This window comes from Anomaloglossus baeobatrachus, chromosome 4, assembly GCF_048569485.1.
Source record: "Anomaloglossus baeobatrachus isolate aAnoBae1 chromosome 4, aAnoBae1.hap1, whole genome shotgun sequence".
Lineage (NCBI taxonomy): Eukaryota > Metazoa > Chordata > Amphibia > Anura > Aromobatidae > Anomaloglossus > Anomaloglossus baeobatrachus.
In genome coordinates, this window is record NC_134356.1 from 696,793,981 (window position 1) to 696,810,882 (window position 16,902).

A 16,902-nucleotide genomic window follows, 5' to 3' on the forward strand; every position below is an offset into this window, starting at 1 on the left:
ACTGTCACCCAGCTACCTACCTCACCGTCCTGCCGCTCCCTACTACGATCCTCCCCCACATCTGACCCAGCAAGCTGCTGCTCAGTGAGCAGCACACTCCTTTCCATATTGCTAATGCATCTCAGAGTTGCCAGCTGCTCATTTAGATCCAGTATCTGGGCTTCCAAATGTGCAACTTGCGCACATCTCGAACAACAGTATGCACCCTCGAACAACAGTATGCACCCTCCAACGGCTTTTCAAGGACTGCATACATGAGACAAGATGTACACTGGATCGCATTAGCAATAGTGGAGCACATTTTCTAATGGGGATAGCACTAAACAAATGTTAAGTAATTAAACAACTAAATACAAACAATTCTACTCACACTTACTTTTGCTCACACTTTGCTCACTCACGCTCACAATGAAGAAGACAGGCTAAAATTCAGAAGTCTTCCTTCCGGCTGTAACGGCCAAAACCCGGTTCTCCTTGAGCTCGCGGTGACTCTTCACTTATCCCAGAAGGCACTGGGATATGCAAATTATCCTCGCAAGACTCCTTCCCTGGCTTTCCTGAGTTGAAACATTATTAAATTGTTGTGTGTACATGATCTGGAACTTGTTTTCTTTGCATTATTTGAGGTGTGAAAGCAATGTGCATTGTGCTGTTATTTTCACCATTTCTCATTTTAAGAAAATAAATGCAAAATGTATTGCTTGGAAATTCGGAGATGTCATCAGTAGCTTATAGAATAAAGAACAATTTACATATATGTATATATATATATATATATATATATATATATATATATATATATATATATATATATGCATATTACCCCCCATACACACTACCTCTCTATATAATATACCCCCACACACTGCTCCTTTGTATAACACCCCAACACATACACTGCTCCTTTGAATAATATCCCCCACACACTGCTGCTCTGTATAAAATCCCCCCAAACATTGCTCCTCTGTATAATATCCCCCCACACACACTGCACACACACTACTCCTCTGTATATCCCCAACACATACACTGCTCCTCTGTGTATTATTCCTCACATACACTGCTTCTCTGTATAATATCCTTCACACACACTGCTCCTCTGTATATCTCCCCGACAAACACACATACACTGATCCTTTCTATAATATCCCCCCACACACTGCTCCTTTGTATAATATACCCCTACACACACTGACCCTCTGTATAATATCTCCCATACACACTGCCCTTCTGTATAATATCCCCCCTTACACACTGCTCCTATGTATAATATCCCCCCACACACTGCTCCTCTGTATATCCCAACATATACACTGCTCCTCCTCCCCGCACACTATTTCCGCTCAGCCACGCCCCCCGCACACTATTTCCGCTCAGCCACGCCCCCCGCACACTATGCCCGCTCGGCCACCCCCCCCGCACACATTGGCACCTATACACCTCCTCCCAGGACTCCTCTCCCCAGGACTATTTCTCCTATTAGACTCCTCCCCTCAGGACTACTCCTTCTATTAGACTCCTCCCCCAGGACGACTCCTACTTCAAGACTCCTCCCCCTCCAGGACTGCTCCTATTAGATTCCTCTCCCCCAGGACTACTTCTCCTATTAGACTCCTCTCTCCCCAGGATTACTCTTCCTATTAGACTCCTCTCCCCCCAGGACTATTCCTCCTATTAGACTCCTTCCCCCCAGGACTACTCCTCCTATTATACTGCTCTCCCCTAGGACTACTCCTCCTATTATACTGCTCTCCCCCCAGGACTACTCCTATTATTAGACTCCTCTCCCCCAGGACTATTCCTCCTATTAGACTCCTCCCCCAGGACTACTCCTCTTATTAGACTCCTCCCCCAGGACTACTCCTCCTATTAGACTCTTCTCCCCCCAGGACTACTCCTCCTATTAGACTCCTCCCCCCTATATATCCTTTCCTTGGCTCTGTCTCCTTCCTGGTATATATGTTGGCCTCCTGGTATACAGTACAGACTAAAAGTTTGGACATACCTTCCCGTTCAAAGAGTTTTTTTATTTTCATGACTGAAAATTGTAGATTCACATTGAAGGCATCAAAACTATGAATGAACACATGTGGAATGAAATACTTAACAAAAAGTGTGAAACAACTGAAAATATGTCTTATATTCTAGGTCCTTCAAAGTAGCCACCTTTTGCTTTGATTACTGCTTTGCACACTCTTGGCATTCTCTTGATTTGCTTCAGGAGGTAGTCACCGAAAATGGTTTTCACTTCACAGGTGTGCCCTGTCAGGCGTAAGTGGGATTTCTTGCCTTATAAATTGGGTTGGGACCATTAGTTGTGATGTGCAAAACAAAAAAGCAGCTAAGTAAAGAAAAATGATTGGCCATCATTACTTTAAGAGATGAATGTAAGTCAGTTCAAAAAATTGGGAAAACTTTGAAAGTGTCCCCAAGTGCAGTGGCAAAAACCATCAAACGCTACAAGGAAACTGGCTCACATGAGGACCGCCACAGGAAAGGAAGACCAAGAGCCACCTCTGCTGCGGAGGATAAGTTTATCCAAGTCACCAGCCTCAGAAATCGCAGGTTAACAGCAGCTCAGATTAGAGACCAGGTCAAAGGCACACAAAGTTCTTGCAGCAGACACATCTCTAGAACAACTGTTAAGAGGAGACTTTGTGCAGCAGGCCTTCATAGTAAAATAGCTGCTAGGAAACCACAGCTAAGGACAGGCAACAAGCAGAAGAGACTTTTTTGGGCTAAAGAACACAAGGAATGGACATTAGACCAGTGGAAATCTGTGCTGTCTGATGAGTCCAAATTTAAGATCTTTGGATCCAGCCACCGTGTCTTTGTGAGACGCAGAAAAGGTGAACGGATGGACTTTACATGGCTGGCTCCCACCGTGAAGCATGGAGGAGGAGGTGTGATGGTGTGGGGATGATTTGCTGGTGACACTGTTGGGGATTTATTCAAAATTGAAGGCATACAGAACCAGCATGGCTACCACAGCATCTTGCAGCAGCATGCTATTCCATCTGGTTTGCGTTTAGTTTTACTATAATTTATTTTTCAACAGGACAATGACCCCAAACAGGCCTCCAGGCTGTGTAAGGGCTATTTGACTAAGAAGGAGAGTGATGGGGTGCTACGCCAGATGACCTGGCCTCCACAGTCACCAGACCTGAACCCAATCGAGATGGTTTGGGGTGAGCTGGACCACAGAGTGAAGACAAAAGGGCCAACAAGTGCTAAGCATCTCTGGGAACTCCTTCAAGATTGTTGGAAAACCATTTCCGGTGACTACCGCTTGAAGCTCATCAAGAGAATGCCAAGAGTGTGCAAAGCAGTAATCAAAGCAAAAGGTGGCTACTTTGAAGAACTTAGAATATAAGACATATTTTCAGTTGTTTCACGCTTTTTTGTTAAGTATTTCATTCCACATGTGTTAATTCACAGTTGTGATACCTTTAATGGGAACCTACAATTTCCAGAGTCATGAAAATAAAGAAAACTCTTTGAATGGAAAGGTGTGTCCAAACTTTTGGTCTGTACTGTATATGTACCAATCCTGGGCCTCTCCTGTTATATATGTCCCCATCCAGATGTATTTGTCCCCATCCTGATATATATATATCCCCTCCTGTGCTCTGTCCCATTCCTGGTATATATGTCATCCTCCTGCTATATATGACCACTTCCTGGCATATTTGTAGCAGAAAGCCCAAAACATTTTACTCACCTTCCTCGGTTCCCACGTTGCATGGCGTCCTCTCTGAGTGGTGAAGCATTAAAGCTGGATTGTGCACCATCCATGTATCCAGCTGAAGCAAGGCAGGGGCTTGAGTTAGCGGGAGGTTGGAGACAGCGCGCCAACCCACTACCCCTCGCGATCGTTTTCAGCTCACTGAGTGATTACCTGCCCCGGCCCGCTTCCGCCTGCATCCCCGCCACCACCACTGATCTGTTACCGGGTGCATTATAGGCAGTTAAAGGCCTCTATATTCTCTCTATATTTCTCTCTTTCTCTCTCTTATTATATATGACTATCTCTGTTTTGCTACATCTGACCTTTTCCTTCAGTTGCAGCACAGCTGAGCCAGTCAGATGTAGCAAACCAGAGATTGTCAAACAAGCTACATCAGATATAGTATCTCTGATGTCTCTGTTCTGCTATATCTGACCATCTCCGCCCCTCTGCTTCTATTGGCCGCCTGCCTTGTGACGTTCGCCAGCCACAGCGACGTCGCTAGGAAGGTAAGTGTGCGTGACGAGTCCTAATGATGTTGTACGCCACGAGCAGCGATTTGCCCTCGACGCACAACCGACGGGGGTGGGTGCTTACACCAGCGACATCACTAGCGATGTCGCTGCGTGTAAAGCAGCCTTTATGATTGAGACAATGGCTTTCTAACAATATGTCTGAACATTCCACACAAGTATGTTGACTAATGATGAGTGATCTCTTCCATGCTCAGGTGTTCGGTGCTCATAGTATTTTGACATTCAGATGGGCTCAACTCTTCTACTGAGTGTAATAGAAATCAATGGGGAACTCAAGTATTTCTCTGCAAGATTTCCTAAAAAAAAATTCCCTTTGATGTCCTTCATTCTTCATACATGAGTTGAGCCAGTTTGAGCATCAAATTGCTTGTTACCAGCACTGAGCTGCTTCGGATGGTAGAATAGTCATTAATATTAAATACTAAATATGTAATTGTGGCGCCCTGGACAAGCCAGGACGTCACAGATACTGCAACAACACACCCCACACCCCAGCTAGGCACATCAAGGTCAGACAAAAATCCTTGTTGCCTCCCTCCAGGCCCCACCCGCCGAGAAGTTCACAGTCCTGGAGGCGTGAAAAGGAAGTCAGAGTAGTGGAGACTAGTTGAGGAGAGTTCAGTGAGAGAGGTGAAAGAGAGAAGAGTGAAGTGGTAGCGGAGCAGACTGACGGTGTCCGGGTGCGTGGCCCGGGCACATACAGCAAGGTTGGCAGACGGTGGTGACCGTCTGCAGGAGGGGCTGATTGACGTGAACCGTAAGGACCGGGGACGGACGGTGGCCCGCCGGTACCGGATCGGGGAGCGATGAGAAGCCAGCACCATTCGGCAGGGCCTACGGACCCCGACCAGGCTTGGAGTCGCCGTAAAACCGGTCAAATCCGTTAGCGAAGGGAACCTCCGGGGTTTCCCAGCAGTCAAGACCTGATTGAAGACAACCGCTCAAACCGTGAAGGGAAATACAGTCACCGCCAAGGCTACAGTTCCCAGGGCCAGAGCCTGCAGGCAAAAGGGGCTCCCTCAGCCTCCATCCAAGCTGGGGAGCGGGTTACCGGTGGGAAGCCACCAGAACTGAGAACATAACACAGGTGCAGGGAAAGGCAGCCACTGCTAACCTACCGGGAGAAGAACCACCGCAGCCGTCTGTGGGACCGGTCCATCCAGCCGTTTCTTTTACCGGAGACTTTGCATTCATCATTGGCTGAGTGAGTACTACTGTGCCGTGCGGCACCGCGTTGCCCCCGCGACTCTGCACCTCACCAGGCCCCGTAACCCGCCTGCCATTCCTCCATCACTGGGCCCCGGAACAACCAAACCCCCTACCCACAGAGGGGAAAAACAACATCCAAGCTGCTCCCTGTCATCGCTCCCGGGATCCCCGTCCAGAGCAGCGGTGGTGTCACAACCTCACCACAACCGTGGGTGGCGTCACGGACAATAAATCCCCAAAACCATTCCCCTTTTCACTCACGGGCGAGGAGCGCCACTCGAGTCCCCGGATCCGGCCCACCACTCGAGCCACCGAGCAGCCGCAGCAGCGCCGGACCAGAGCGTGGTGAGCGCAGCGCCCTCCCCGCCCGTGACATAATCAAATACACAATTCATTTCCGGGGTCAGAGGCCTCTTTACCGGGTGACAGAGATTTATGAAAGCATAGCATTGAAAAGAGGTTGTCTCCTTTTAGAAAACCTTGGTAATTGACTGTGGTTTGTTATAAAAATACGATGTGATGCTCTAATACGCTAGATGTCGCTAATGTCGCTAGATACACTATTGGAGGAGTAGTTAAATAAGCAAAATGTCAGGAGCCGTGAGTTCACATCAGTTACACAGGGAGCAAGTGAAGTTGAGGTCAGAATACAAACCAAGGGTCTGAAAGCCAGGAAGGCACGTCAGGTACAAGGGGAGAGAGTGTCTGGAACCTTAACGGACTGCAGACCTAATCTTGACACATGTGATGCCCCAGGGGTGATGATCCTTTTCGAGGATGCCACAGGTCTTCTCAAATGGGGTTACAGGTAAGGTCAGTTGTTTTAAATGTGTCGTGACGACACTCACGGCTTGCAGTAAGGGATATGGATGACCGCCACAGATTTTATGAGCGTCTGGGGCTGATGGGGTCTGCAGTCAGATGGTGTGGCCTCCCATGAGTGAGGCCCCAGGGGCTCAGGTGTGTAGAACAACAGGTCCCAGAATAACTCAGGCAGAGTCCAGAAGTCTTCAACTGGTTTTTACTCACTCTTTTAGGTGTTGTTTGAGTGGACCTGGGCGATGCTTCAATAAACCAGGTGGGACCAGGTATCCTTCAGGCCAGTCTGAGGATAACAATTAGCTCGCCTTCCTAGCACTTCTTTGTTCGGAAACCCCCTGACTTGAAGTACCGTGGGGGTCTATCCAGGGAGTCGCTACTGCCTTTTCTCCCTTGAGTTGGCCCGTTTGCCGGCAGCGTGGATCAAGTGAGATTGCTTCAGGCATAGTCCCCTTATGGGTCCCTGTATTGCTGTTGAGGCTAGGACTCTGAAGGTTGGTGAGGTACTTGTAGTTCCCCTCACCAGCAGGTTTAGCAGGTAGTTAAACTAGAGCCTGCTCTAGGGACCTGTACCTCGTGCGTGCCTAGAAACCGGCAGTCCCCGTACTCGATTGACTCTCTCTCTGTCGTCTTTCTGACTGACTCCTCGGTAACCGTTCTCCCCCGCCAAGCGTAACTACACGTGCAGGGTCTCACTAGTGGCCGCGCGCGTCTCCTAGCAACTGCCACGCTCCACTACCAGACTGGCTCTCCTCTTCCTTTCCTGAAAGCCTCTGCATTCTAGCTCCCAGCCTCTCCGCTACACCCCTTGACAAGAATTGAAGGCCAGCCTCCTCTAGAGACTGCCCAAGAGTCCCATCTAATGATGTGGGAGACCTGGTTGCTATGTGTCTGTGCGTACAGACCTCGTTCTGGCCTTTAGGATTACCTGGAAGTACTGTCCCAGCATGGATGCAGTACTCAGTGGTGCCTGATCAGGTCAGGGGCGCCACAACACACAACTAGAAGTAGCCGTGAGACGTGCCTACGATGACCTGGACGCCTCGACAAAGCCGGAGAACTAAATAATCTCACAGATAGAGATATAAGAAAGCTAGTCTGCCTCAGAGCAGTCCCCAAAGATAGATAGCCCCCCACATGTAAAGGCTACGGTGATATAGAAAAACACAACACAAAGCCAGTACAGACAGATTCAGCAAAGGTGAGGCCCAAACTATCTTTATAGGAAAGGATAAAAATAGAGCAACTGTCTGCAACTCTAAAAACCCTAATATATACCAGCACTTCTGATATGGAAAAATCCTTAAGTCACACAACCTCTCCCCCACTGCATCAGCACTCTGATGTTACTGGGATCCAAAAACACTAATACAGATGAGGGACTGAATTTAATACCAAGCATGACAAACACAAACCTTGCAGAATCATGGAGCTAAGTATACTGCAGGTAATGATCCCATTCCACCAAGAACTTCACACAGACAAAATAGGAATCAAGCATTAGTATCAAAGCAGAAAAAACAACAAGAAAGTGGAAACAAACAGCAGAGGTACAAAGACCAACTTATCTGAGAGGAGTTCTGGTTGTGAGCAGAGCTGGTTACAGAATGTCCTAAACACACAGGAGACATTGACCACCGGCAAGTAACAAGAGAAAACTACTCAGTTAAATAGCCCAATCTGACCCTGATTGCCAGTCCTCCACAGGTGTGTGGCTTTCATTCCACAAATGAACTGCACCGCCAGCACTGACCACAAGAGGGAGCCCCAAACTGGACAACGTATTCACAACAGGATACAAGTTAAGGTCTGGGAGTCTGGGAGTCAAGGCAGAGTCAGGGAGACAGGAGACAGAGTGTATTAGAAACCAGATAGCTGGACCAGATCAGGATGGCCACTTTTGGGAGCCAGCAGCAGCTCCTACAACATAGGAACTATCACTGGTGACACTCTGGATGAAGTAGCTCCATGATAAAGCAGAACCATCAGCTGGAATGAGGCTCAAACAAACCAGCTCTTACTACAGAGCCCGACACTGGGAATTACCAGTACCACCGGGTAATAATGTAAAACCAGGCATCAGCTCTGCAGGAGAGCAGAGCATCGCCAACCAGAATCATGACATACGTCGTGCATTACTCACCATCCCTGGGCTCATCAGTTCTGCAGATGTGATCCATGCCTCAAAGTCACTGAGCCACTGATTGGGTGCCACGTTGTCTGTATGACATCAGCGCCACAGACAGTAGCGGGAGCAGTGCCGGATACTCAGCGCTAGACCCAGGAACACTGAGTAAAATGGGGTCTGTTTGTTTTGACAGCTAACTAAACCTATGGACCAAGATTTTGTGGAAGGGGTAAAACCCTTAAAATGCTAAAATAAAAGTTACACAAGTACTAAAATTACTGACCTCAGGTTAGTCACCTTGCTCAAAAGAATTACTAAACCTTAATAAACAATAAAATATGTACATGTTTGATGAACAAATTTATATTGGAAGATACACACATATGAAACCATGAAACATAAGTCGGAATGATCAGTGCAGCCATTTAGAAACCTAAGTGGGCATTAGCAGGACAACTGACCTCATTGATTGGCTGCAGCGGTGATGCACATTGTCAACATGATGTCACCACCACAGCTAAAATGCAGAGACTGGAGGAGCAGTGGAGGACGGGAGCAGCACCTGGGGAGGTTGAGTAATATCTAGTTTTGATATTTTACACAATTACCAAGAGTTTGGAGTTCACTATTTTAAAATTGAAAAATCCCTTTAAGCCCTTTTCAGATCCCATCATCAAGGGCTCTTACTAAATCTCAGGGGTTAAGCTTCTTTTTGACTACAAGTCTCTTTTCTTGCGAAAAACCATTAGATATATAGTTACAGAAGCCTGAATCTCTTTGTTTCTGAGACTGTAAATCAAAGGGTTTAAAAATGGGGTCATGACAATGTAGACCAGCGAGATAAACTTATTAGTGGGAACTGAATGTCCTCGGTAAGGGACGATGTAGATAATGAATATGGACCCATAGTACGTAGAAACCACCAACAAGTGAGAGCTGCACGTGGAGAAAGCTTTCTGCCGACCCGATGTGGAGGGGATTCCAAAAATAGTGATAAAAATATAAACATAAGTGATAATAACAAACAAAAAAGGAAGCACGATTATGATAACAGAATGGATGATAATGTCAATCCCCACCCCGGTCGTGTCTGAGCAAGAAAGTTCCAAAAGAGGGGCCAAGTCACAAAAGAAGTGGTTAATGACATTCGATCCACAGAAGTCAATGTCACATACAAGTACAAGTGTGACAAGCACTATGATAAAGCTGAGCCCCCAGGAGGAGACGATCAGGCCGTATCTAAGAAGGGGGCTCATCAGTGAGACGTAATGGAGAGGTTTACAGATGGCCAAGTACCGGTCATAGGACATGGCCGTGAGCAGGAAACATCCAGCACTGACTGATACCCCGTAAAGGTAAAACTGAGTTAGACACCCAGCAAAGGGTATAGCACTCCCCTCCTTTATAACAGCATCCAACATCTTGGGAACTATATTTGACAGTTGTATTATGTCCGAGAGCGCCAAATGTCCAAGGAAGAAATACATGGGAGAATGGAGGCGTTGGCTGGTGGACACCAGGAAAATGATGACCAGGTTTTCACACATGGTCACACAATACATGAGAAGAATTATCGAGAAGAAAGGCAACTTGTAATAATTAAGATCAGGGAATCCCAGTAGCAGAAACTCGATGACACTGGTGGAGTTCACGTCATGGACTTCCATCGCTAAACGACACGTGTGGAGTGTGAAACTATGACGAGAATAACATTGAAGAACACGTCTTACATTCTACATTTTATCATTTTTTATCTCCATAAGATTATTCGCATTTATCCGTATACATTGTGGATTCTGCAGCATCTCGTGAGGAGCAGATCCCAATAATTGTTTCCCTCCATAAGTCTCTTACTTCTAATATAAAGTAGATATTTTTCAAAAGCCTGGAGAAAAGTGAAGACTAATTTCTTCTAAAATTAAGAAAGACAATTTCAGGTCTTGTATATATACAATATCTAAAAGCTGTTAATCCCCACGGAAGGGGTCAATGGAGATTAATTATCCAAACATAGACTCATTATATCTCAAGAGACAAAGATAATAAGTCTCAGAGATTGTAACAATTATTACTAAGTGGAACATTTCTCTTCATTAAACATACAGAAGCTTCATGAGTAAAGACCGCGCTCTATCATCAGAGAACAATAGCAGGAGAATAGTAATATAATCCTACATCTTATGGAGGTGACCACTCACATTCATTTCTTACTTCCCAATAAGCTGCTATATAAAATATTACTTATTTATAAATAATGATAAGCGGGCACTACCATGCCCAGTTACTCAGTACTGGTAACTAGTGAGGAGTGGGCACTACCATGCTCATTGCTCAATACTCGTAACCAGTGGTGAGTGGGCACTTCCATGCTCGGGTGCTGGAAACTTATAACTAGTGATGAGCGGGCACTACCATGCTCGGGTACTCAGTACTGGAAACTAGTGATGAGCGGGCACTGCCATGCTCGGGTGCTGGAAACTTATAACTAGTGATGAGCGGGCACTACCATGCTCGGGTACTCAGTACTGGAAACTAGTGATGAGCGAGCACTACCATGCTCGGGTACTCAGTACTGGAAACTAGTGATGAGCGGGCACTACCATGCTCGGGTACTCAGTACTGGAAACTAGTGATGAGCGGGCACTACCATGCTCGGGTACTCAGTACTGGAAACTAGTGATGAGCGGGCACTACCATGCTCAGGTACTCAGTACTGGTAACTAGTGATGAGCGAGCACTACCATGCTCGGGTACTCAGTACTGGAAACTAGTGATGAGCGGGCACTACCATGCTCAGGTACTCAGTACTGGTAACTAGTGATGAGCGGGCACTACCATGCTCAGGTGCTCAGTACTGGTAACTAGTGATGAGCGGGCACTACCATGCTCGGGTACGCCGTACTCTTAACTAGTGATGAGCGGGCACTACCATACTCCATGCTCAGGTGCTCATTACTCATAAATAGTGATGAGCGGCAAAGTGGCAAACTGAAATATAAAAAAAACAATAAGTATATGAGGGCCACAAGTAACACCACCACTGGCATCCATCATTCATGTAGCAGAATTGTGAGAATACAAAATATTTTATATATGCTTTTCTACTTTGAGAGTACAATATATATATATTTATATTTACCAACTTCTCACCATGCTCTGCTCTATTGGTCTCAAGGACACCGCTCTCGGCTGGTTCTCCTCCTATCTCTCCAACCTCTCCTTCACTGTTTCCTTTGCCGGCTCTTACTCCACTCCTCTCCTTCTCACCTTCGGGGTTCCTCAAGACTCAGTCTTGGGCCCTCTTCTCTCTATACACCGCCGCTATTGGACAAACCATAAGCAGATTCGGTCTCCAATACCATTTCTATGCTGATGACACCCAATTATACACATTATCTCCAATCATCACCCCTGCTTTGTTACACAATACCAGGGATTGTCTGTCCGCTGTCTCTCATGTCCTCCGTCTATCTGAAACTGAATCTCTCCAAAACTGAGTTTCTTGTGTTCCTCCCTCCACCAACCAACCTACACCCGACATCTCAATTACCTTCGATGACTTAATCATTACTCCCCAGCAGCACGCTCGCTGTCTTGGGGTCATATTTGACTCAGAACTCTCCTTCATTCCCCATATACAATCACTCACTCGCACATGTCACCTGCATCTCAAAAACATCTCCAGAATCCGACCGTTTCTTACTTTCGAAACTGCAAAAACCCCTCACTGTTGCTCTTTTTCATTCCCGCCTGGATTACTGCAACTCTTTATTGATAGGTCTCCCTCGGACCAAACTCCGCCCTCTCCAATCCATCATGAATGCAGCAGCCAGGGTCATATTCCTGTCCAGCCGCTTCACCGATGCCTCCACCTTGTGCCAGTCACTACACTGGTTGCCTATCAGCCACAGAATACAATACAAACTCATATCCCTCACCCACAAAGCTCTCCACAGCTCTGCACCACCATATATCACCTTCATTCCGCAAATGATCTTAGACTAACATTCTCCATAATACGAACCTCACACCTCCATCTCCAAGACTTTTCTCGTGCCGCGCCAGCTTTCTGGAATGCACTACCCCAAAGAATGCAACTAATATCAAGCCCCCAAGTTTTTAAGCGTGCATTAAAAACACTTCTCTTCAGACAAGCTTATCATAATAACTTCCTAACCTAAGTCTCCCCCGTCCCACCTTCTAAATGCTACTCGTAACCTTCTCTCTCCTATTTCTATCCTCACATCCTACATACAACCAATAGCAAGTAAGGGCACCCAAAAGGTCACTGTCTAATGACCCGATCATTCATCTTTATATGTAACCAATAAACTAGCATAACGATGGCCTGCCAGATCTACAAGTGCTTCACCTCTTGTGTCCCCCTATCGCCCCATAGATTGTAAGCTTCCGAGCAGGGCCCTCGTTCCTACTGGAGCTGATGAATTATGTAATATTTTGTTTTGTATTTGTCTATACAACCCCCACCAGATTGTAAAGTGCTGCAGAATATGTTGGGGCTATATAAATAAACTTTATTATATATATATATATATATATATATATATATATATATATATATACAGTTAGGTCCAGAAATCTTTGGACAGTGACACAATTTTGGCGAGTTGGGCTCTGCATGCCACCACATTGGATTTGAAATGAAACCTCTACAACAGAATTCAAGTGCAGATTGTAACGTTTAATTTGAAGGTTTAAACAAAAATATCTGATAGAAATTGTAGGAATTGTCACATTTCTTTACAAACACTCCACATTTTAGGAGGTCAAAAGTAATTGGACAAATAAACCAAACCCAAACAAAATATTTTTATTTTCAATATTTTGTTGCGAATCCTTTGGAGGCAATCACTGCCTTAAGTCTGGAACCCATGGACATCACCAAACGCTGGGTTTCCTCCTTCTTAATGCTTTGCCAGGCCTTTACAGCCGCAGCCTTCAGGTCTTGCTTGTTTGTGGGTCTTTCCGTCTTATGTCTGGATTTGAGCAAGTGAAATGCATGCTCAATTGGGTTAAGATCTGGTGATTGACTTGGCCATTGCAGAATGTTCCACTTTTTTGCACTCATGAACTCCTGGGTAGCTTTGGCTGTATGCTTGGGGTCATTGTCCATCTGTACTATGAAGCGCCGTCCGATCAACTTTGCGGCATTTGGCTGAATCTGGGCTGAAAGTATATCCCGGTACACTTCAGAATTCATCGGGCTACTCTTGTCTGCTGTTATGTCATCAATAAACACAAGTGACCCAGTGCCATTGAAAGCCATGCATGCCCATGCCATCACGTTGCCTCCATCATGTTTTACAGAGGATGTGGTGTGCCTTGGATCATGTGCCGTTCCCTTTCTTCTCCACACTTTTTTCTTCCCATCATTCTGGTACAGGTTGATCTTTGTCTCATCTGTCCATAGAATACTTTTCCAGAACTGAGCTGGCTTCATGAGGTGTTTTTCAGCAAATGTAACTCTGGCCTGTCTATTTTTGGAATTGATGAATGGTTTGCATCTAGATGTGAATCCTTTGTATTTACTTTCATGGAGTCTTCTCTTTACTGTTGACTTAGAGACAGATACACCTACTTCACTGAGAGTGTTCTGGACTTCAGTTGATGTTGTGAACGGGTTCTTCTTCACCAAAGAAAGTATGCGGCGATCATCCACCACTGTTGTCATCCGTGGACGCCCAGGCCTTTTTGAGTTCCCAAGCTCACCAGTCAATTCCTTTTTTCTCAGAATGTGCCCGACTGTTGATTTTGGTACTCCAAGCATGTCTGCTATCTCTCTGATGGATTTTTTCTTTTTTTTCAGCCTCAGGATGTTCTGCTTCACCTCAATTGAGAGTTCCTTAGACCATATGTTGTCTGGTCACAGCAACAGCTTCCAAATGCAAAACCACACACCTGTAATCAACCCCAGACCTTTTAACTACTTCATTGATTACAGGTTAACGAGGGAGACGCCTTCAGAGTTAATTGCAGCCCTTAGAGTCCCTTGTCCAATTACTTTTGGTCCCTTGAAAAAGAGGAGGCTATGCATTACAGAGCTATGATTCCTAAACCCTTTCTCCGATTTGGATGTGAAAACTCTCATATTGCAGCTGGGAGTGTGCACTTTCAGCCCATATTATATATCATAGTATCATAGTATCATAGTATCATAGTTTTTAAGGTTAAAGGGAGACTAAGTCCATCTAGTTCAACCCGTAGCCTAACATGTTGATCCAGAGGAAGGCAAAAAAAACCCCAATGTGGCAAACAAGTTCTAATGGGGAAAAAATTTCCTTCCTGACTCCACATCCGGCAATCAGACTAGTTCCCTGGATCAATACCCTGTCATAAAATCTAATATACATAACTGGTAATATTACATTTTTCAAGAAAGGCATCCAGGCTCTGCTTAATGTTAGTAGTGAATCACTCATTACAACACCATGCGGCAGAGAGCTCCATAGTCTCACTGCTCGTACAGCAAAGAATCCTCGTCTGTGATCATGATTAAACCTTCTTTCCTCAAGACGTAAGGTCTCTGTACTGACCCCTCATATATTTATACATTGTGATTAGATCCCCCCTAAGCCTTCGTTTTTCCTGTCTTGGTATTGCAGCCCCCCCATTCCTCTAATAATCTTGGTGGTCTTCTCTGCACCCTCTCCAGTGCAGCTATGTCCTTCTTATATATCGGTGACCAGAATTGTACACAGTATATAAGTGCAGTCGCACTAGTGACTTGTACAGAGGTAGAACTATATTTTTTTCATGAACACTTATACCTCTTTTAATACATCCCATTATTTTATTAGCCCTGGCAGCAGCTGCCTGACACTGGCCACTAAAGTGAAGTTTACCATCCCCCCATACACCCAAGTCTTTTTCTGTGTCTGTTTTACCCAGTGTTCTACAATTAAGTACATAATCATAAATGTTATTTCCTCTACCCAAGTGCATGACCTTACATTTATCTACATTAAACTTCAATTGCCACTTCTCAGCCCAATCCTCCAATTTACATAAATCTCCCTGTAATATAAAATTATCCTCCTCTGTATTGATTACCCTGCAGAGTTTAGTATCATCTGCAAATATTGAAATTCTACTCCGCATGCCCCCAACAAGGTCATTTATAAATATGTTGAAAAGAAGTGGGCCCAATACTGACCCCTGTGGTACCCCACTATGAACTGAGACCCAGTCCGAGTACGTACCATTAATAACCACCCTTTGTTTCCTATCACTGAGCCAGTGTTTAACCCAGTTACACATATTTTCCCCTATCCCCATTATTCTCATTTTATGTACCAACCTTTTGTGTGGCACCGTATCAAAAGCTTTTGAAAAGTCCATATACACAACATCCACTGCATTTCCCTGGTCCAGGCTTGAACTTACCTCTTCATAGAAGCTGATCAAATTAGTTTGACAGGATCGATCCCTCATAAACCCATGTTGATACTCTGTCATAAGGTTATTTTTCTTGAGATACTCCAGTATAGCATCTCTCAAGAAACCCTCAAGGATTTTACCAACCGTAGAGGTTAAACTTACCGGCCTATAATTTCCCGGCTCAGTTTTTGTCCCCTTTTTGAATATTGGCACCACATTTGCTATGCGCCAGTCCTGCGGTACCGACCCTGTTATTAAGGAATCTGAGAAGATTAAAAATAATGGTCTATCTATCACAGAACTCAATTCCTGTAGTACTCTGGGGTGTAGCCATCCGGGCCCGGAGATTTGTCAACCTTAGTGATTTCGAGGCGGCGGCGTACTTCCTGCTGGGTTAAGCAGGTAATATACATGAAAACTTATTATTTTGTGATCACTATTCCCCAAGTAACCCCCAACTTGTATATTTGATATGCGGTCTGGCCTATTGGTTAGTACAAGGTCTAGTAGTGCTCCCCCTCTTGTGGGGTCCTGTACCATTTGTGAAAGGTATTTATCTTTCATTGTTATCAAAAATCTATTTCCTTTGCTGGAACTGCAAGTTTCTGTTCCCCAATTTATATCAGGATAGTTAAAGTCCCCCATAATAATTACCTCTCCGAGACTCGCTGCTTTATCAATTTGCTTTATGAGGAGATTCTCAACCTCTTCCATAATATTCGGCGTCTTATAACTCACCCCTAATTTTATTATTCATTCTCCCTCCCCTTATCTCCACCCATAGGGACGCTACATTCTCAGTACCCTCACATATGTTGTCACGCAGGATGGGTTTTAAGGATGATTTTACATATAGACACACACCTCCCCCTCGCTTATTTGTACGGTCATTCCTGAATAGGCTATAACCCTGTAAATTAACAGCCCAGTCATAGCTCTCATCCAGCCATGTCTCTGATATCCCCACTATATCATAATTTTCTTCCAACAATATTAATTCTAATTCCTCCACCTTATTTGTGAGGCTTCGGGCATTAGTGTACATGCACGTTACGTATGACTCTGTACCTGTATTCCTGCTTACT

At 45.2% G+C, this 16,902-nt stretch overlaps 1 protein-coding gene across 1 annotated transcript; it reads right to left on the reverse strand.

Annotated features, from left to right (window-relative positions):
* Positions 1-9,135: 9,135 nt before the first annotated feature.
* Positions 9,136-10,086, reverse strand: LOC142302175 (olfactory receptor 5G29-like). Its single transcript, XM_075343259.1, has one exon. The coding sequence runs from the start codon at positions 10,084-10,086 to the stop codon at positions 9,136-9,138; it is 951 nt and encodes a 316-aa protein (XP_075199374.1).
* Positions 10,087-16,902: the final 6,816 nt, after the last annotated feature.

What these genes read in the sequence shown, in the direction of transcription:
- LOC142302175 (XM_075343259.1), bottom strand. Translation starts at nt 10,086, where the DNA reads ATGGAAGTCCATGACGTGAACTCCACCAGTGTCATCGAGTTTCTGCTA.